General features: G+C 48.8%; 1 protein-coding gene across 1 annotated transcript; it reads right to left on the bottom strand.

Moving 5' to 3' along the window:
- Positions 1–2409: 2409 nt before the first annotated feature.
- LOC131397112 (galactoside alpha-(1,2)-fucosyltransferase 2) lies at positions 2410–12921 on the bottom strand. The gene is made up of 2 exons (XM_058529758.1): positions 12690–12921; positions 2410–6701 (listed from the first exon to the last, which is right to left on the bottom strand). The coding sequence occupies exon 2, from the start codon at positions 6697–6699 to the stop codon at positions 5653–5655; it is 1047 nt and encodes a 348-aa protein (XP_058385741.1). The 5' UTR covers positions 6700–6701; positions 12690–12921; the 3' UTR covers positions 2410–5652.
- Positions 12922–20973: the final 8052 nt, after the last annotated feature.

Here is a 20973-nt window from a genome sequence, read left to right as displayed (position 1 = left end):
AGGGGTCCTCCACCCTGTCAGACCCAAACTTCTTTATACAAATATATATATTTTTTAATAATTTTATTTATTTATGTTTCCCCCAAAGCCCCAGTAGATAGTTGTATGTCATAGCTGCACATCCTTCTAGTTGCTGTATGTGGGACGCGGCCTCAGCATGGCCGGAGAAGCGGTGTATCAGTGCGCGCCCGGGATCCGAACCCAGGCCGCCAGCAGCGGAGCGTCCGCACTTAACCGCTAAGCCACAGGGCCCGCCCTATACAAATATTTTTGAAATGCCAAGAGGTGTGCTGATAAATGTTTAACAATGGAACCTCTAGGAAAAAGCAAGAGAAGGAGTAGAAGAGGAAGAGGAAGAGGAGGACGAGGACGAGGAGGAGAGGAGGAGAAGCCACTGCCCCGTAAGACTACGACAGTAGAGAGAATGTGGAGATTACTAATGACCTGAGCCTTATGTAGAGCTGTAGGGTGAGACTAATTCCCTAGGTGATGAGAGGAGATGCAGTAGTGAGGAAACATCACAAAAAAAAAATACCTCTTATCTTAATATATATATATATATATATATGTAGTCTGTTTCTGGACTCTCTGTTGGATTCCATTTGTCTATCTTTTATGCCAGTACCACTCTGTCATGATAACATTAGCTTTATGGTAAATCTTGAAATCTGGTAATCTCACTGGTCTTTTGGCCTCGCTTCCGCCATTACATCACTGGTCCACCATCATTGCTTGCTGGTAGTGTAAGTCAGCCAGATTTGTTCTTCAAGGCGTATTTTCAATCTATTTTTTACAGCTGTTAATTTAAAAAGCAAATTCACCTGTTATTTTACCCTCAAAATGAGTTGATTTGGGAATAGCCAAAAGGATTGCAATTCAGAATGTGCGTGCTATGGTGAACCATAGGCAAATCCAGGAAACAAAAGAGAGGAACTGTCTTTATAGAGGAAAAGGGGGAGTGGGGAGGGGCTGTTCTAAAGGAAAGTCCATGGGGGAAAAGTAACAATTCAGGGTGGCAACAGCTTCTCACTGGCTGAGCTGTGGCATTTCTCATTGGCTGAGCTGTGGCATTTCTCATTGGCTGAGCTGTGGCATTTCTCATTGGCTGAGCTGGGGCATTTCTCATTGGCTGAGCTGTGGCATTTCTCATTGGCTGAGCTGTGGCATTTCTCATTGGCTGAGCTGTGGCATTTCTCATTGGCTGAGCTGTGGCGTTTCTCATTGGCTGGGCTGTTGCCAGGTGGGGAGAGAAATCTTCCTTCAGCAGTCGAGTAGTTTTACTTCCTGTCAAGATGCCAGCATCTGTCTCTTCCTGTTTGGAGTAACTGATTATGCGTGATAGGGGTGAGAGCTCCCCCTACAGACCTGCGGGACTCCAATTTAGTTGAGGTTTGTTTTATTAATGTCCACACAGCATAGCTTTCTTATCGCTGTGATACAGAATTACACACACACACACACACATTTAGCTCTAACTCTGGTTCACAGGAAAAAAAGGGGAACACAGGAACATAGCGAATGACGCAAAGAGGACTCAACCAATCAAACTGAAAATGGGGGAGCTTCTACATGACAAATGACTTGGTTTCATCAACAAATTAATGGCTTTTTAAAAAAATAAAGTGGGGGGAGGCTGGCCCGGTGGCGTGGCAGGTAAGTTCACGCGCTCCACTTCAGCAGCTCAGGGTTTTGCAGGTTCGGATCCTGGGCGCGCACCAACGCACCGCTTGTCAAGCCATGCTGTGGCCGCGTCCCATATAAAGTGGAAGACGATGGGCACGGATGTTAGCCCAGGGCCAGTCTTCCTCAGCAAAAAGAGGAGGATTGGCAACAGATGTTAGCTCAGGGCTGATCTTCCTCACACAAAAAAAATAAATAAAAATAAAAGGAGGAGGATTGTTATAGATTAAAAGATATTTAAGACACTTGTCAACCAAATGCAATGGGTGGGGTTTGTTTGGATCTTATTCAAACAAACATAATAATAAGACATTTTTCAGACAATCAGAAAAGTTTTAACAGAGACTTCTACTAGAGGATATTACATTATTATTATAAAATTGTCCTAGATATTTATGTGGTTATAATTTTATTGGCTCCTTATCCATTAGAAATAAAGGATTCATGCATGAAAAAATTTGATGTCTAAGATTCGTGTAAAGCAAAAGGGGGGAAGATGAGGGCATAGATGAAACGACATAAGTAAATGTTGAAATTGTTGAGTTGGGTGATGGGCATATGGGGCTTACTACACTCTCTATTTTTATGCATAAAATGTTTAATTTGGTTTTTTTTTTTTGAGGAAGATTGGCCCTGAGCTAACATCTATTGCTAATCTTCCTCTTTTTCTTTTTTCTCCCTAAAGCCCCAGTACATAGTTGTATATCACAGTTGTAGAGTGTAGCTCTTCTATGTGGGATGCCACCTCAGCGTGGCTTGATGAGCGGTGAGTAGGTCCGTGCCAGGATCCAAACTGGTGAACCCCGGGCCGCTGAAGCGGAACGCGAAAACTTAACCGCTGTGCCATGGGGCCAGCCCCTTTAATTTGTTTTTAAAGAGACTTTTTCAGATGTCCAAGCAGAGATGGTGGTGACTTGAATGGATAGTGTTAGTAGAGGAGGGAAACAAGGTCAGATTCAGGGTATATTTTGAAGGTAAAGCTGACAGAACTTGCTGGTAGATGGAATGTGAAAGAAAGAATCAAGAGTAAGTTCAAGTTTTTGGTTGAAGTAAATGGATAGTGCCATTTACTGAGATGGGGACGGGCAGGGGAAGATCAGAGGGGTTAAAATCAAGGGGAGATGTTGTCACGGCCATCTTTGGAAACTACAACCAACCATGATGTTGTTTTAGTTTAGAAACACGTAAAATGTGTCCCCAAAATACATTTAAAAATGTACATTAAAAAAAGAAAGAATGCTAAATTTATAAACAAATTAATGTAAGATTTATTATTATTTTTTTAAATAGCAAAACCTGGTCGAGTGACCAACACCCATTCAAGCTGTGTAAAATAAGACCGGAAATTTGAAAGGGGATTCCTTAGAGCTGTTCAAGCAGAGACCTATTAGCCTAGTAAGTACTGTGGTACCCCATTCTGTGGGTGCCAAGCCAAAAGAAAGAGGCCCTAAGAGACCCACCCAGAGAGACTGTGGAGGCTGTAAGGAGATGTGAGGTAGTTATTAGAGCTGTGCACTAATATTATGGGGCATGTGGACAGATTGGTCTTGCTCGCCCTCTTGGAAATTAGGTGTGACTGCATGATGTGCTTCAGTGAAGCTGAAATGTGAGTGGCAAAAACTTTTTCCTATGTACCCATTTTTGGAGCATCTTTCGAATCCTTATATTCTTTCATTACCTTCTCTGGGAACCAACTCCCTTACAAACATGGCAGCCATCCTTGAATTAGGCGACCCCTCCCCACAGCCTTAGGTCATTGGCCCATGGTGGATGCTTGACTCAAACATCCATCTGATGGAGGCAATCAGATTGTTTCTTTCAGAAAGGTGAAACTATGACAGAGAGACACTAGGAGTCCCTGTTGGGCTCTTGAAATGAGACTTCTCTCTACCTCTACCATTACTTCCTTAGTCCACCATCATTGCTCATTGGGGATATTACAGAAGCCATCTCATGGGTCTCTTTGCCTCCACCTTTGCCCCCATGGCCCTTTCTCCACATAACACCCATATATGTCCACACAGCAAATCATATCATGTCACTCCCCTAACTAAAACCCTCTGATGGCTTCCCATTGGTCTTGGAATAAAACCCAAAGTCCTTGTCATGGTCCACAAGGCCTTTCATGGTCTGACCTTGCTAACCTCTCCACCCACATCTGTCTCCATGTGCTCCAACCACCCTGGCCTCGTTTCACTCTCATGTATAACTAGACTACCCCCTGCCACAGAGCCTTTGCACATGGGATCCCAAGTCAGGTGGAGAAGTTCATGTTGGCCTAGTTCACGCCAAAGTCATGAAAGTGTCTGCAAATACACAGAATAATTTATTTAGCTTATTTCAGTTATCTACGGCTGCATAATAGACTACCCCAAAACTTAGTGGCATAAAACAATCATATTATTATGCTCACAGAATCTGTGAAACAGTAATTCAGATATGGCTTGTCTCTGCAACATGTTTTCAGGAGCCTCAGCTGGCTCACTCTAAATGCTAGGCTGACTTGAACAGTGTGGAATATCTGGAAGCTTCTTCACTCACATATCGGATGACTTGAAGTTGGCCTCAGCTGAGACTATTAAGTGAAGCACCTACATGTGGCCTCTCGTGGGGTCGGGCTCCCTCACGATATGGCGGCTTCAGATAGATGGACTTCTTATGTAATCGTGATGACTGAGGGCTCCAAGAGTGGGTGTTCCAGAAAACAAGTTGAAAACCATGTTGTGAGGAAGTCCAAGCTATCCTGCAGGACAGGCCACGTGGAGGAGAGCGAGACGCTCTAACTGAGCTCTACATAAATGCAGCTGCATGAGAGACCTCAGGCAACATTGCACGGAGCAGAGAACCACCCAGCTGACCCACAGAATTGTGGAAAATAATAAATCGCTGTTGTTTTAAGCCACTATGTTTTCTTAATGCAGCCCTTGAGAGCGAGGATCCTGTCTGTTAGGTTCAGCACCACAAACATTTACTAAAAGAATGAATGGACTCTCCTCAAGTTCACTGAGCCATGCTGGTCTCTGAGTTCTCCACAATAATCATCCTAGGCCCTAGGAAGCCAGGGTTGCAGAGGTGGGGCATACAGGGTTGGACACACACCAGCTACTAGCCAATATGGTGCTCTTGTGAAAACTGGACGAAAGGTCTCTCTGGACGGACTAACTAGAAAAAGGTGAGCCCTCTGGATGGACACAGTTCCAAGGGCACATGGCTTGGAAAGTAGACTGTGGGCTCTATTTAAGCCCCACTTGCCTCCTTGGCCAACAGCCGCTGTGTAGTGAAGGACCTGCACAACTATTCAGGGCTTCGCTGCTTTGTGATCTGCAGCCATTCTTCCCTTCTTCCTTGGTAAGAGTACATCAATTTTCTTTCTGCAAGCTGCCATGTCCTTCAGAGGAGGCTGATCAACCCCCCAGGTGCAGGAGGCAAAGATTTATTGATCTGAGGCTTAGCCAATCCCAGGGTCTCATTCACCTTGCCTTGTAATGGGTCACGTGGGTACGTGACACACTTCCAGTCAATGAGACATGGGGGGCAGTTGCTGGAAGGCTTTAGAAGTTTTCCCTCACTCTTCAAAAGGGACCTAAGATAAGAATGAACCTCTTTTTGCTGCCTTGGGAAGGGTTGTCTGCATGTGACACCTGGGTATGTGGTAGCCTTCTTGGGACCATGAGGGAGCTGGTCTAAGAGGAGATGATGGCAGCTCAAGAAGATGGATGGAATTGGGGTCACTGGTGACATTGTTGAGCTGCTGAATTAACTAACACTGGACATCTGCCACCTTTGGTCTTGTGCGAGCCACATGAATATGTTATTTAAACAAGTTAGTTGGGCCTTCAGTTACTTGCAGCCCAAAGCATTCTGATTCAAGAGGAAAGGGTCCTGGTGCATGTAACAATGTGCTCCTCATGCCTTGGAACTGATCTTGGGGGAGCTAGAAAAGGAGAAGGGGATGCCAAAGATGAGCTAACATCAGTGCTTGAGTAGTGGGGACAGGTCTGCTGCGATCCCAATCCACTTGGGCAGGAAGGCTGCCTCTGGTTTAAAGACTTTGAGGAAGGGAGAGTCTGGGAGGGTGTAATTGGCCAGGTAGATGGTCTCTCCACCGGCGAGGTAGGCGGCCCAGATCCCGAACGTCCCAATGGTCATGATGGTGTGGTTACACTGTGTCAGCAACGCAAAGTCCTGGGCGGGTGAGCCCTCGTTGCCATTGCCAGCAAAGATCACATCACCACGAGAGGCATCTATGTTCTCCCGACACCAGGCCATGCCATTGCTGGTGACCACAAAGACGGGGGAGCTGTAGCGGGCCCGGAACCAGTCCAGGGCCTGCTCTAGGTATCGCCGGTCGGCCACCACGCCCTTCCACACCCGCGGCATGACGCGGACGTAGTCCCCCCGGCGCACGTGGACCCCCACGAAGGTGCTTGGCCGGCTGCCATTCACCTGCAGACCCCGCAGAAACGTCTGGGCCTCCTGGCGCACGTGGTCGTGCAGGGTGAACTCCCGGAGGATCTCGTCTCGGAGGTGGTGGTAGAAGGTCCAGGAGCAGGGGTAGCCGGTGAGGCGCACGTACTCCCCGGGAATGTGGCGGTACTCCTCCTCCATCCAGTCGTTCAGGTGGTAGTTCCGCCACGGGATCTTGCTGGCCGTGGAGCCGTGCAGGACGGGGAGGGTGATCCTGAAGATGGGGGCTAGGGTGTTGTGCATCTGGGCCGGGATGAAGGCCGGCCGCCCGTTCATCTTGGCCAGGGCGTACAGGGTGGCGTACTCGCCCATCTGGTTCCCCAGGCGCCCTATTGCGTTGATCGTCCACATACCCCTGGGCTGCTGGCTCCCGGTGGTGTTCTCCATTGTCTCCAATGGCTCGTGTCGAGATGTTGTCCTCGCCGGCACCAACTCCCACGTGGGCTGAATCTTTGCTAGCCGCTGCTGAAGGTGAAATATGGTGGAAGCCACGAAGACAAAGAGGATGAAGTGGCCCATGGGGAAGAAGAAAGGCGCCTGAGTGCTGAGCATGGCTGTCGGGGGAGGGAAAGCAGGGGACGTTAGCTGGGGCATGGAGGCCCTGGGGTGTGCAGGCACGTGGTGGCATAGTTGTGTGTGCAAACATTGTGTGGGTGTCTGTGGGTGTGAGTTTACTTTGTGTGTGTGTGTAAATGAATGTGAATACTCAGGTCTGTGTATGCAGGTATGTCTCTAGAGTGTGTGCTATGTGAGTGTGTTTACATTGGGCTCATATATGCGTGTTTACACATGTAGATATGTATGCATTGTCTGTGTGCACACATGGCATGTGCTTTGTGTGAGTATATATGGGTGTGTGTATATATATATATATATAGTGTGTGTGTGCATATGAGTATCTACATATTGTGTACATATATGAGTGTGTGTGAAATTGTGTGCATGCAAATGGACATGTGTACATTGTATTGTATGGAGGTGTATATACTGTGTACATATATGGGCGTGTACTATATATATAGTGTGCAGGTGGTTGTGAACACATGGCATGTGTGTATGTGTGTGTATATAAGTGAGTGTGCATACGTTATATGTATATACATTGTATGTTTTAATGTGGGTGTTTATGAGTGTACATACATGGGTGTCTCTATATGGTGAGTACAAGTGTATGAACCTACTATTTACTGGGGATCCAGTTTCTAGAGATGTCCATCTTTGCATACCCTGCCTATCTCTACCCCCTTTGAAGGGAAATTGCCCCACTCATCAAGAACTCCACTACTTGACCTGTCTACCCTCCCGGCCACAGACAACTGAACTTGAGACAGACACCTGAGTCCACGATGGATTCTCCATTCATTGGCTGTGGCTTATGACAAATGTAGGCTGGCTCTAAAAGATGAGTTGGCCAATTCTCTTTCTTGAGTATTTTTACTAAAAGGCTCAGAAAGCAACTGGCAGATGAGAGATTTTTTTTTTTTTCCTCCTGATACCAACTGGGTGTCCAACAATTCAATTCAATTCTGACAGTCTCTATCTGGAGTTAATATCAGATCCCACAAGTTAAAGGGTTCAATTCCACGAGACTGCCCCCAACTTCAGACACCCGTCACAAGTCCTGGGCCACTCGTACTTCTGATGGACCAGCTATAAATCAGGGGTTCTCATGACCCCCTCCTCAGGTTTGATAGTTTGCTAGGATGGCTCACAGAACTCAGGAAGGCACTTTACTTACATTTACCTGTTTATTGTAAAGGAGACAAACTAATAGCCAGAAGAAGAGATATACAGGGCAAGGCCCAGTAGGGTCCTGAGCACAGGGACTCGGTGGAGTTGGGGTGCGCCAACCTCCTGGCTCATGGATGTCTTTGCCAACTCAGAGGCTCTCTGAGCCCTGCTGTTTAGGGTTTTATGGAGTTTTCATTATGTAAGCGTGACTGATTAAATCATTGGCCACTGGCAATTAACGCAATCTCCAGTCTCTCTCCCCTCCCCACAGGTTGTGGGGTGGGGCTAAACATTACCATCTTCTAATCAAAGCTCGGCCTTGGCCTTGCCCGTGACCAGCTCCCATCCTGAAGCTATTTAGAGGCCTGCCAAGAGAAAGACACTCCTATTACCCAGATCACTCAGGAAATGCCAAAGATTTTAGGAACTATGTGCCAGGAACTGGGGACAAAGACCAAATACCATTCTATGAGACCACAGTAGGTAATGCTGAAAGAGAGAGTAGGGATTGGAGTGGTGGGGACATGTCAGATGCAGACTGAGCAGAGGGAGCCAGGAACCAAAAGTTATCTGAAGAGATGTGGAGAGACCTCAAGGGAACTTCAGTTACTGACCAAGAAATCCCAGAAAATCCCCTCATGTGGGAACAAATATACAACTTGTTCTTTTCAACCCTGGTCACAACAGAAATTAGTTCCAGGAGTGGGGAGGTTGCCAAGCACAGACCTTCCGAGAACTTTGGTATCATAGGAGGTAGAGGGCAGTGAGGAATCCCCCCCGGGACATAAAACTTGAACCAGTGGTTTGTGGAGTGAAGCAGTTAATTAAGCTGTTGCCTGGGATCCCTTAGGACAAATCAAACGCCCTGAAAGGATGAGGCTTTGAAGATATGGTTACTGAGCATAAGCAAAGCGGCTGTAAGTAAAGGAAAGCAGGAAATGAACTGGTTCTGACTTTCCATTATGTGGCTAGAAACCAGGAGGGAAAAGCAGAACAATCATTACTTAAGCACCATCACGCCGAACACTTTATTATTGCTAAAGATGATATCCAGAAATGATTGATGGGCTGTACCGTTCTGCAGTCCAGGCTGGACCAACATCTGAACCATGCTGCCACATCAGAGGCCAGGTTTGGCCACTGACTGATCAAGACCGGACTCTGAGAGACGGAAATGGGGGTATCTGAGAGGAGTCAAAGGAATGAAGGCCTTCTGCTCTCTCAGCTCCTCTCAAGACTTCTCACTGCCTTCCCTGTGAATGTGAGGTTCCCACCCACTCTTCAAAGCTCTGCCTCGTGGGCAGACTTTAATTGCAGCATATCCTGGAGACTCTGCGCAAAGTGGCTTAGAGGTGAAAGACTTCCGGTGGATTTAGTGTATGGCTTGTGTTCCTGGTCAAAGTGTTGAACCAAGAGGCCTTTAAAAGAGAACACTAGGGCCAAATCAAGCAGGGTGTGACCTGGTTGAACCTGGGAAGGTGAGAGAAGCTATGCAGGTGTGGTCCTTTAGGGTTAATTATGAATAATAAAAGTTGGCACAGGACCTAACATAGCAATATCCCTGCTTTTGATTTATGAGTCACTGAAACCTTCAGAGCCCATTAAGATTGCGTGAGAGTTATCTTTCCAGAAGAAAATCAGGCTTGTCAACTAGGTGCCTGGATTTGAATTGAACCAACTCAGCTGGGGGTCTGGGCCCCTTGGGTCATCGCCAGGTATTGAGGCCAACCAGAAACGGACACCTGGGTGGTACAACCTCCTCTAGCGCCCTTCAACTTGAATGAAAGGAGCCAGGGAGGCTGGGTTTGCTGAATAAGGTTCATTCCACAGCTCAGCTGATGTTCAAGAGATTCTCTGTCTTACGGTCCACAAGTTCCAGATAAGGCCCTTTCCTCATTGCCAGTGAAAAGGCAGTATCCATTCACTAAGCCCTGCATGGAATGGACTTCACACGGTGACTCAGAGAGGACACTGCACGGTGGTTCAGTGCACGCGCTCTGCAGCTATGCTAAGCCATATCTTAATGAACCAGAGAAATCCATGAGCAGAGTGAATTCGGCCCTGAGAATAAAAAGTGAGTAAGATCTACTGAGGGAGAGATGGAAAGTATCACTGTGCTGCTATCCAGATCCTCGGACCCGCCCAACTCTGGGGAGAGAGGACAGCTTTGGGGACTGGGAAGCAGGAGGAAGCTGGGACAAGGAAGAGAGAGCGCCAAGGTGGGAGGAGGGAGAGCTCCAGGGTGTGTGTTGAATCCTTTCTCCAACTAGACTGTGGGCACTTGAAAGGCAAGGACTTCTCTGTTTGGCTTCTGAATTTGCCAAGCACAGGACATGGGACAGGGGAGGGGGTGTGTGCCAAGGGAAATGCTTATGGGAAGGCAGAAGGGTGGAGGGAAGGAAGGGAGAGAGTAAGGGATGGAAGGAAGGGAGAGACGGGAAAAGAGACAGAAAAAGAGAGAGAGAGGGAAATGGAGAGACAGAAAGAAATGGAGAAAAAGACAGGGACAGAACCAGACAGAGAGAGACAGACAGACAGACAAACAGAGACTGAGATAGAGTGAGAAAGATAGAGGCAGGGAAAGAGAGACAGGGACAGAGATAGGAATAGAAAGACAAGAGGAGAGATAGAGACAGTGAGAGACAGAAAGAGAGAGGGAGAAAGAATAAGGCAGGCAGGAGGGATCTATCTCTGCTGGGTCCCATCTGTGGCCCCTGCTCTGTCCCAATTCCCTCTCTCTCCCCATCAGTCCCTTTGGGGATCTCTGGGAGAGTCCTGGTCTCCTACTACACACACAGCTCTGTGAAGGGAGGGACAGTGTCGTCATGTTCCGGCACAGAGCAGATGCCCAGGAAATAGCGACAGAAGGAATCAGGTCTCACCTCCGTCTGGTGCCTGTCTAGCTCCATCTGTTTTTTTCTCCCTCTCTCATTGAGTCTCTGCCAACATCTCCCTGTTTCTCATTTCCCCACATCCCTCTTTTCTTTTTTGTTTTTTTTGGTGTCTATTTCCCAGCATCTAGTAGGTGAAAATTGGAAGAACACACCTTTACAATCAAACCTCTTAATCTCTGGGCTGGCATGGTGGGGCCCTAAATGTTCCTTTGAAATTTGTTTACAGAAGACAGAGAATAGGGCTAGTTTTGTTTGGGTAAAAAGAAACACAGAATGTTCTAGAACAATGTGTCTCCGCCTCCTTGGTTGTTCCCTCCCTCCTTACCCAGGAAGAGGGATGGACCACTGCTGAGGCATCTAGCCTGCAAGGGAAGTGCCTCCAGACCTTGACCCCTTGACCTTGACTGAGGCTGCATGGAGAGGAGGAAGAGGGCGGAGAGCCCGTGGGGGGCGGGGGCATGTACCCAGAAAGCAGCTCACCAGACATTTGTGAGGAAAGCTTGGGGAATGTCCACAGCTGGAGTCTAAGGCTGTGCCGCTTCTGGTAAGTGGGAGGAGCTTGCCTTTCCTCTAGTCCCCTGAGGTCAGGAAGTCCATCTCCTTATCTGCCCTCAGTCCCCATAGCTGCACCAGGCACTTAAGGCCAGCCGTGGAGGGAGGGGTGAGAGGAGGGGCTTGGTGCTTTCCTCCATCCCAGTCCCCTGGGGGTTATCCCTTGGGGGCTCGCAGTAGGATACAGAAGAGAAAGGAGCCCCAACTTCAAAAGAGGAATCCGGCCTCTGGGTCCCTCAGAAAAGTGGGGCCACCAATATCTGCCGATAATTTCTTTTAAACTCTCCCCGACTGGTCCATTTCTCTCTATCCCAGGCCTGGCCTCATCCTCTCCCCTCTGGAGCCTGGCCTCTGCCTCCTGGCCTCCTCCATATCTGTCCCCACTCCTAGAGCTGGCCTTGCCCCTCCTCAGCTCACAGCCCTCCCAGGGCTGCCCACTCCCCAGGCTTTGTCACCAGCCGATCCCATAGAATAATCCCCACCATCCCCTTCCCCAGGCTGAGTCCTGTCACACCCTGTGATTTGCAAGTCCTGTCACCTCTGCTCTGAAAGCCCCTCCCTACCCTTTCCAGGCTTCTCCCCCAGATCAGCTCAGGTCACCTAGTTCATCATCCCCCGCTCCATCCGTGTCCCCCGCAATTTGCACTATAATCACAACTCCCAGGAAGAGCTTAAGACAAAAATGTGGGGCCACCACTTTGAAATCCCTAACTTTATTCTGGGCCTAGAACAGAAGGGGTGACTCAGGATGGGATCAGGGAGCGAGGGAACAAGCCATCTCCAGGGGCCACGGTGGGGCCTGGGGGTTGGGATCTCCTGGGTCCTGTGGTTAGGTCCTCCATTGCGGAGGTCCTGGGAGCAGCCTCCAAGATGGGAACAGGAAACTCTAGTTCCTACTGGCCCCGCCCAGGCCTTTCCAATGGCACATTCATTTTCAGTTTCCCTGCAAGGCGACTAGTGACAGGATAGCGGGAGGGAGGGAGGGAGGGAGGGAGTCAGTGGCCTGGGGGGTCGGAGGGGAGAGTGGTGGTGATGGAGGGGCTGGGGGCTCAGGTAACAGATCTTTGAGGAAGGTGATGGGAGCCGAGGAGGCCGCTGGCTTGGGGATGGGGGGCAGAGGAGGTGGGTGCCTGGGCTGCGCAGGAGGGACCATTTCCTTCCAGAGGCCCCGAGGTGGGGGTGCATCCCAGAGGGGATCAGAGACCTAGGTGTGGACTGCTGTGTGTCCACTTCACGAACCCTTGGGTTTAAGTCTGTACCCAGCTATCTGCCCAGTGTGTGTGTGTGTGTGTGTGTGTGTGTGTGCGTGTTTACACGCGAGCATGCCGCAGGGTCTGGGGAGAGCTTCCCCTTGCCATCTCTCACCTGGTACCTCGTTCCAGCTGCAGGAATCAGGGAGCAGATGACAAGGTAGCTCTGCAAGCAGCTCAGCGTGCTCCCTCCTCTCCAGGGTTGACTCTTCACTCGGAACTCTCCTGAAGCTTCCTGCACCCGTGGAGGGAAAACCCCGCCCAGGATCTACCCTGCCTCCCGGAGCCGGCAGGAGGTCCGGTGTCTGGGCTGCTGAAGCCAGGTGAGCCCGAAGGCCCTCCTCCCTCCGCACATGCCTGCTGGACACAGGCCAGGAAGTCAGCCTGGAGGAAGCGACAGAGTACAGCTGGGCCAGACTCTTCCTGATTCTAAGCCCTCTCACGGTCCTACATTTATTTATTTTGGCAAACAACTCTTAGCACTTACTTGGCCTACCAATTTCATTCCATCTTCACAATTCCGTGAGGTGATCACTCTTAGTGGCCCTATGGTACACAAGGCACAGAGAGGTAAAGTAACTTGCCCAAGGTCACACAGCAGAAAGTTGTAGAAGCTGGAATTTGAAACCAGGCAGGCTGGAATCTCAGAAGAAAACACCTGGCAGATAGCAACTCTTTTCAGTTTCCCCTATTTCAAAAGAGATTCTCTTGGGAAATAATAAATGCATCCCCTAATGGGGTATCATGGGTCCAGGCAATGCTGTCTATGGTTGTAAAATCAGGTGCAAACTTGACGGGGAATTTTACTGGGAAGGGATGAGGTGGCACCGCCAGAGCCCCCAACAATCCTAACACAGAAAGAGGGACAAGCGACCATTCTCCGGGCCCCTGAGTGAGGCGACGGGGGGCAGGGGGAGGGGGTTGCTGCACCATCTACAAATCTCACCCCGCCCCAAAAAGAACCTGAATCCCATCAAGCCTTTCACTGTAATCACAAGTTTTCAGAAAACAGGAAGATAAAGTCGCCAGTGAACTGACACCATGAGGACACGATCAGCCAAGTCCAGAATGTGGGACACTCTACAGGACGAATGACCTGGTTTCCCCAACAATTCAATGACGTGGAAGAAAGAAGCAAGGGAGACTTATAACACGTGCAAAGCAGATTCTGGGCTCAGAAATACAGAAACAGATTTTCCACCTGTACGATGCTCTGATAGGATCTTGGAAAGACACAGGGGCGCGGGACAATTCTCCATTCTGGAGCTCTCAGCAGCCCTGGCCCTCAGTCACTAAATGCTGTGCTAGAGTCAGACACTGTGACAAATCAAAATGCCCCCACCGATTCCCAAAATGCCCCCAGGGAACAGTGGAGGACTCTCACCCTAACCCTTCTGCTCGCCTGTTCCAGGACCAGGGCCATGATGGTCAACCCTAAAACCCAGCTCTCTAGAGGAAAAAACCCTGGTGGGTGGCATCTGCCCATTTCTATGGTGTAAATACTCCCACCATGGCCAATTTTGAGCTACCGACATGACACCACTGAACACGGAACTGGAGAGACGCTCAGCAGGACCCTGTTCTATAATATCCCCGCCATATAGCTATAATAAATGGAAATGACCTCTAGAGACAGATAACAGGAAAATAATTAGAGCATGATGACCTTTGAGCATTCACGACTTTTGCTCTTTGATATAACATATTCAATTGTCAGTGATACCATTTAATTCTAGATAATGGCTGTGTTTAACCACCAGCTTGCAACATTCCTGGAAATTGAACCGTTGGCTCTCTCTAGAGGTATGTGCTAACCTCAACACGCCACTGCTTGGGATCTGCCCTCATCTTTGGTGCATCCGGTTGGTGTGGTCTGCAGGTGTCCCCTCTGGGCCCCTCGGGACAGACACGGGTCCAGCAGGGCTACTGGGGGTGGGGGCGGGGAGCGGTATCTCTGTCACTCTCTCTTCACGCCAGATCCCCGACTATACCCTTCATGATTCTTTCTGCTCAATCCATTCAATAAATATTTAATTAATTTATTACTTGTAAATACTACTATGTTCTGGATTCCATCTGGGGGTAGAGGAAAGAAAATCTCTGACTTCAAGGAACTTCAGTACTCGACCGGTATTGTTAAATAAATTAGTGCAATTAATATCATCCCTCGTAACTTTGCACAAGTCCATTTAATATTCAACCATAAAGAGGAATGAAGTACTGATACATACTCTAATATGGTGAAAGAAGCCAGACACAAAGGCTGAGTCTTCTAAGATTATTTACATGAGATGTTCAGAACAAGCAAATTTATGGAGACAGAAAGTAGATTAGTGGTTGCCAGGGGCTGGGGGTTGAGGAATAGGAAGTGACTGCTAATGGGTACAGGGTTTCTGTTTTTTGGGTTTTTTTGGCTGGGAAAGATTCATCCTGAGCTAACATCTGTTGTCAATCTTCCAGTCTCTTTTTTTTTTCTCCCCAAAGCCCCAGTACATAGTTGTATATTCTAGTTGTAGGTCCTTCTAGTGCTTCTATGTGAGCCGCCATCACAGCATGGCTACTGACAGACGGGTGGTGTGATTCTGCGACCAGGAACTGAACCCAGGCTGCCGACACAGAGCGCCCTGAACTAGGCCATCAGGGCTGGCTCCACGGTTTCTTGCTTTTTTTCGTGAGGAAGGTCAGCCCTGAGCTAACATCCGATGCCAATCCTCCTGTTTTTTTTTTTTTTTTTGCTGAGGAAGACTGGCCCTGGGCTAACATCCGTGCCCATCTTCCTCGACTTTATATGGGACGCCGCCACAGCATGGCTCGACAAGCGGTGTGTCAGTGTGTGCCCGGGATCTGAACCTGTGAGCCCCGGGCCGCCAAAGCAGAGCGAGCGCACTTAACTGCGACACCACCGGGCCGGTCCCCAGGGTTTCTTTTTGAGGAAACAGAAATGTTCTGGAATTCGATAGTGGTGATGGTTGCACAAGATTGTGAATGTACTAAAAACCACTGAATTACACACTTTAAAATGGCCGGTTGATTATCTCCCTATCAGCCTGTGATATGACTGTATGACTGCTTCTTATGCAAGTCTAAGCCCATCCCACCCCCTGCTCCATGTCCCTCCCTTGCCTCTCCCCCCACCCCCCCGGGCATGACTCCCATTGACCCCAGGAGAGACCTCCCCAGCCTTAGAAGCCTGCTCTGCCCAGCCTGGCCCCTCCTGGAAGCCTCAATTTAAGTTCCTCCACAGAGCCCTCAGCCCCTGTAGCCTCTGTGTCTTGCTTTGACCTCTACCTTGCTCTCCTAAGACACCAAGGCTCAGAAGGCCAAGGAGAAAGTCACTCAGAGAAGACGATACAGAGGCAGGTTTTAATCTAAGCCACTCACTCCTGTGAAAGTGACTATAGTGGAGCTATTTTAAAATAGAGCCGGAGCAGCCATTCCAGAGGAACTGCCTTGCCCGTCTTGTTCCTTGAGTCTTGGACTGGGCCATGGTTTTACAAGAAATTGTCTGAGAAGTCAGCAGGAGAAGGGACATCCTGATGGCAGAGGCTGAGAAGGTGGACTTTCTGAAGATGGAATCAAGTCGATCAGATTAGCTCTCTGCCTCTGACTGAGATTAAAATTCTTTGTAACACAACCTCCCTTCTTTGTCTTTAAAAGCCCCTGACTTTTACTCCCTAGCCGGACACTATTTGGGTTTCCACCTCAATCTGTGCTCCCCGAATTGCAATTCTTTGATCTCGCATAAATGCTTTACCTCTTAAACTGGTTTCTGTTTTTGTCAGTTGGCACTCCCAAACCCTGTGCTCCCCTGTCCAGGCAGCTCCTTCGCAATTTGGGGTCAAGGTTAGTCTGACTTCCTGAGCCACCAAGAACCCCCATAATCCTCTGTTCCTGGTCTGTCCCCAGGACACAGTTTTATACTGTACCACAGTTCGAATGATCACAAAACAGTAATAATAATATCTGCAGTGATGGTAGGCGCTCTGAGGGCAGGACATCTGTTGATGTTATTTATTGCTGTACATTATCAACAGCCACGACCCACTTAATCCTCTCCACTCCAGGAGATGATCACTATCAACTGAGGCCCAGAGGTGCAGCCACTTGCCCAAAGCCACACAGCCTGTAAGTGGCAAAGCTGGCATTTGAACCTTGAACCCAAAGTCTTTTTTTTTTTTAATTATGGTAAAATACACATAACACAAAATTTGCCATCTTTGGCTGGCCCCATGGTGTAGTGGTTAAGTCTGGCACGCTCCACTTCGGCAGCCCAGGTTCGGATCCCATGTGTGGACCTACACCACTTGTCAAGCCATGCTGTGGCGGGGACTCACATAAAAAACAGAAGAAGATTGGCACAGATGTTAGCTTAGGGCTAATCTTCCTCAAGCCAAAAGAGAAGAAGATTGGCGGCAGGTATTAGCTCAGAGTGAATCTTCCTCACCAAAAAATAGAAAAAAAAAAAAGAAATATTTAGAAATTTGCCACCTTAATCATTTTTAAGTATCAAGTTCAGTTGTGTTAAGTATATTCACATTGTTGTGCAACCAATCTTCAGAACTTTTTCATCTTGGAAAACTAAAATTCTGTACCCATTAAATAACAATCCCCATTCTCCCCTACCCCTGTCTCTAGCATCTGCCATTCTACTTTCTGTCTCCATGCTTTGACTACTCTGAGGACCTCATACGAGAGGAATCATACAGTCTTGGTCTTTTTGTGACTGGCTTATTTCACTTAATGTACTGTCCTCCAGGTTCAACCATATTGTCACATGTGTCAGAATTTCCTTCCTTTTTAAGGCTGAATATTTCCCATTGTACAGATAGACCACATTGTCTGTGTCCATTCATTCGTTGATTGACACTTGGGGTAGCTTCCACCTTTTGGCTACTGAGAACAATGCTGTCACAAACATGAGCACAGTCTGTATTTTTTAAAGCAACACTCACTGCTTCTTTAGCACACGGAACCATTTGCGCTGCTAACACATGCTCAGAAGTGTATGCTGAATAAACACCGGGTCACACGCTGCTTGACTCAGCCCGAGTATTCTCGTCTTCATGGCCACTGGGTTCCATGCTCTGACCTGGAACACAAGCCCTGGGCCACGGCAGATGCAAACTTGCGTCTCTAATCTGCTGGTGTGCCAAGCCAGGAGCTCAGCACTGGCCCAGTGCATGTTCAAGCCATTCAATAAATAAGTATATAGCTTCCTAGGTCTGCTGTAACAACATACCACACACTGGGTGGCTTACAACAATAGAAAATTATTCTCACAGTTCTGGAAGCTCAAAGCCAATTTTTGCCTCTGTCATCACATGGTGTCCTCCCCTCGTGTCTGTGTGTCACCGTCATTTTGGAGTAAGGCCCACCCTACTCCAGTATGACTTCATCTTATATTATGTCTTAAAGACTCTATTTCCAAATAACAGCACATTCTGGGGTACTGGGGATTTCAACATATCTTTTGGGGGACACAATTCGACCTGTAACAGGTCGATACCATCTGGAGCACTGGGCTACGAGAGATCCGTCTTTGGAGGGTACGTCGTTCCTGTCTTTCTGGCTTCCTTTTTGTCCCCTTTGTCGAGGAGCACCATCTTCCTCTTTGGACTAGCAAACCCGGTAAGGAAGTCAGCAAATATTTGTTGAATGAATTCGTACAATTTACTGGTGGCCGCGGTCCAACTTCTGCTTTGGTGCTTAAATAATAGGAGTTAACTTCCTCTTTCAAGCAAGGCACTTCAAACACCAGGAACAGAGCTGGGTCCCTTAGCATTTTCATGAAATAGAACTAAATACACGAGATCACGCTACTGTGCTCAGCTCCCGGCAGCCAGCCCAGCGCCTGTTCTGTCTCCCAGCAGGGCCCCTTTGGGTGGAGAACTGAGAGAGAACGCGGGAGGGTGGCTGTGAGGGTGGTCTTCTGAATCTCCCCCAGCACCGACACACCGTCCCAGGATGAGCAAGGAAAGACGCAGGAATCTAGCGCCCAGCTCCCCAGCCGTGGGAGCAGGAGCTGTGATAGCCCCACAGGTTTGATCCTGTCCCCCAAGTCAAGTCTGCGAGACACATCACATCTCTTCATTATTTTCCCTGAATCGACTTGACTTTGACTGAGAACGAGTCCTCATCCCACTAAGCTGGCCAGAAATTCAGCTGGCGATTTCCACGTCGGAGCAAAGTGCCAATGCGGGACTTTCTTTTGTATAATACCCAAATCCTGGTGGCATGGTGCCATCGCTTAGGGTCGCAGCAGGAGATGGAGCACTGACAGGGGGCAACACGAGAGGCGTTTAATTGGATGATTTACAAAGGTGTGGGTGAGGTGCAGGGAAACCAACGAGGGAGCTGTTACCGCCCCCAGCTCAGCAGGATTGGATCTGGGAGGATCAACACCCCAGCTTCACTCTCCTTCCTCCTCTGATTTCTGGACTGTGAAACCACTGACCCAAGCCAACGGGGCGACGGAGTCCCCAGATACTGTCTTAGTCAGTGCGGGCCGCCGTAACAAAAATACCACAGACTGTATGGCTTAAACAACAGGAATTTATTCCTCCACTTGTGAAGGCTGAGAAGTCCAAGATCAAGGTGGTTGCTGATTTGGTTCCTGGTTTGCAGGTGGACGCCGGGGAGAGAAATCTCTCTCTCGTGCATCTCTTTCTTATAAGGGCACCAATCCCACTCATGGGGGCTCTACCCTCCCGACCGAATCATCTCCCGAAGGCCCCCCCTCCAGACACAATCACACTGGGGATTAGGGCTTCCACACATGAATTTGGGGGGACACATACGTTCAGTCCATAGCAGATACCATCAGACAGCCTCCCAGGGCACAGAGCATGGCTGAGAATGTTGGAGAAGAAATTTGGAGAGGCGGCAGGAAGGGACCCGGCACAGGGGTATTCTATTGGCACGTGAGATATGGTGGACATCTACTTCTGTGCTCTGAGGTTGTTGCACTTGACAGAGGGCCAGGGGACAGGTCTGAGGTTCCTCTATGCTTCCCGCCTCAGTCTCCCCAAAAGGGATAATTTGGGGGAAGATCCTGGCTAAGGTAAATCATCCTGAGGAGGAGGGCTTGCCCTGAGAGAACAGAGGGAAAGAGGGAAGAGGAGGAAAGAAAGCCAACCGGACTCCACGGGGAGGGCCGGGCGCCTGCGGTCGCCAGCTTTATGGGCTGAATTGTGTCCCCACAAAAATCCATCTGTTGAAGTCCTAACCCCCAGCACCTCAGAAGGTGACTGCATTTGGAGACAGGATCTTTATAGGTGTAATTAAATCAAAATGAGGTCATTTGGTGGGCCCTACTCCATTATGACTGGCGTCCTTATAATAAGAGGAAATTTGAACACAGACACGTACGGAGGGAAGACGTCAGGACAGAGGGAGGGGATGATCATCGACGAGCCAAGGAGAGAGGCCTGGAGCAGATCCTCCCCTCTCAGCCCTCAGAAGGAACCAACCCTGCCGACCCCTCAGTCTCAGACTTCGAGCCTCCAGAGCTGTGAGATGATTAATGTCTGTGGTTTAAGCCACTCCATCTGCCGTGCTTTGTTACAGCAGCTCTAGCAAATTCATACCCCAGCCTCCAAGACGGCCCCCAACGATCCTCACCTCCTGGTCTTCATACCCCCGAGTAGGCCCCTCCCACACTGAATCAGGGCTGCTCTGAGTGATTGACAGGATCTGACAGGAGTGACAGCGTGTGACCAGGTGAGGCCAGATGGTAAAGGGCCTTGCAGTTTCCACCATGGTCTCTTGGACTTCTCTTTCGGGAGGAATCCAGCTGCCGTATTGTGAGGACACACAAGCAGACCCCCAGAGGCCACATGAAGGGGATGTGACTGAGAGCCAAGAGCCAGCACCAACCTGCCAGCCATGGAAGTGGATCCCCTGGCCCCAGTCAAGCCTTCAGATGACTGCAGCCGGAGTCGACACCTGATGGCTACCTCACTGGGTATCCAAACAGAACCACTCACCTAAGCCACTCCCAAATTCCTGACCCAGGGAAACTATGAGATAATAAATTACTGTTGTTGTTTTAAGATTATAAGTTTTAGGGTAATTTATTATGCGGCACAGATAGCGAATACAGAACCTTCCTCCCCAACTTCCCTCCCCTTCCCCCCAGACCCTTCTCCTGCTTTCTTTAACACCCCCTCCCCTCAACCCTGCACCATGATGGCTCCATCAATGACTTTAGGCAGTAAATGGGGGCCCAAAATGGCCCTGGGGAGACACAGTATTATTATTCATTAATATAATTATATAATTATTAATACACCAAAGGAAAGGTGCTCAACCTCAGAAGTATGCCAAGAAACGGGGGATTCAAATAAATAAGACACATGGAAAAGGTTTAAAACAGGAAAGAGATGTGATGGAAATGTTTT

Source organism: Diceros bicornis, chromosome 34 (assembly GCF_020826845.1).
Source record: "Diceros bicornis minor isolate mBicDic1 chromosome 34, mDicBic1.mat.cur, whole genome shotgun sequence".
NCBI lineage: Eukaryota > Metazoa > Chordata > Mammalia > Perissodactyla > Rhinocerotidae > Diceros > Diceros bicornis.
This window is presented reverse-complemented; position numbering and strand designations above follow the sequence as displayed.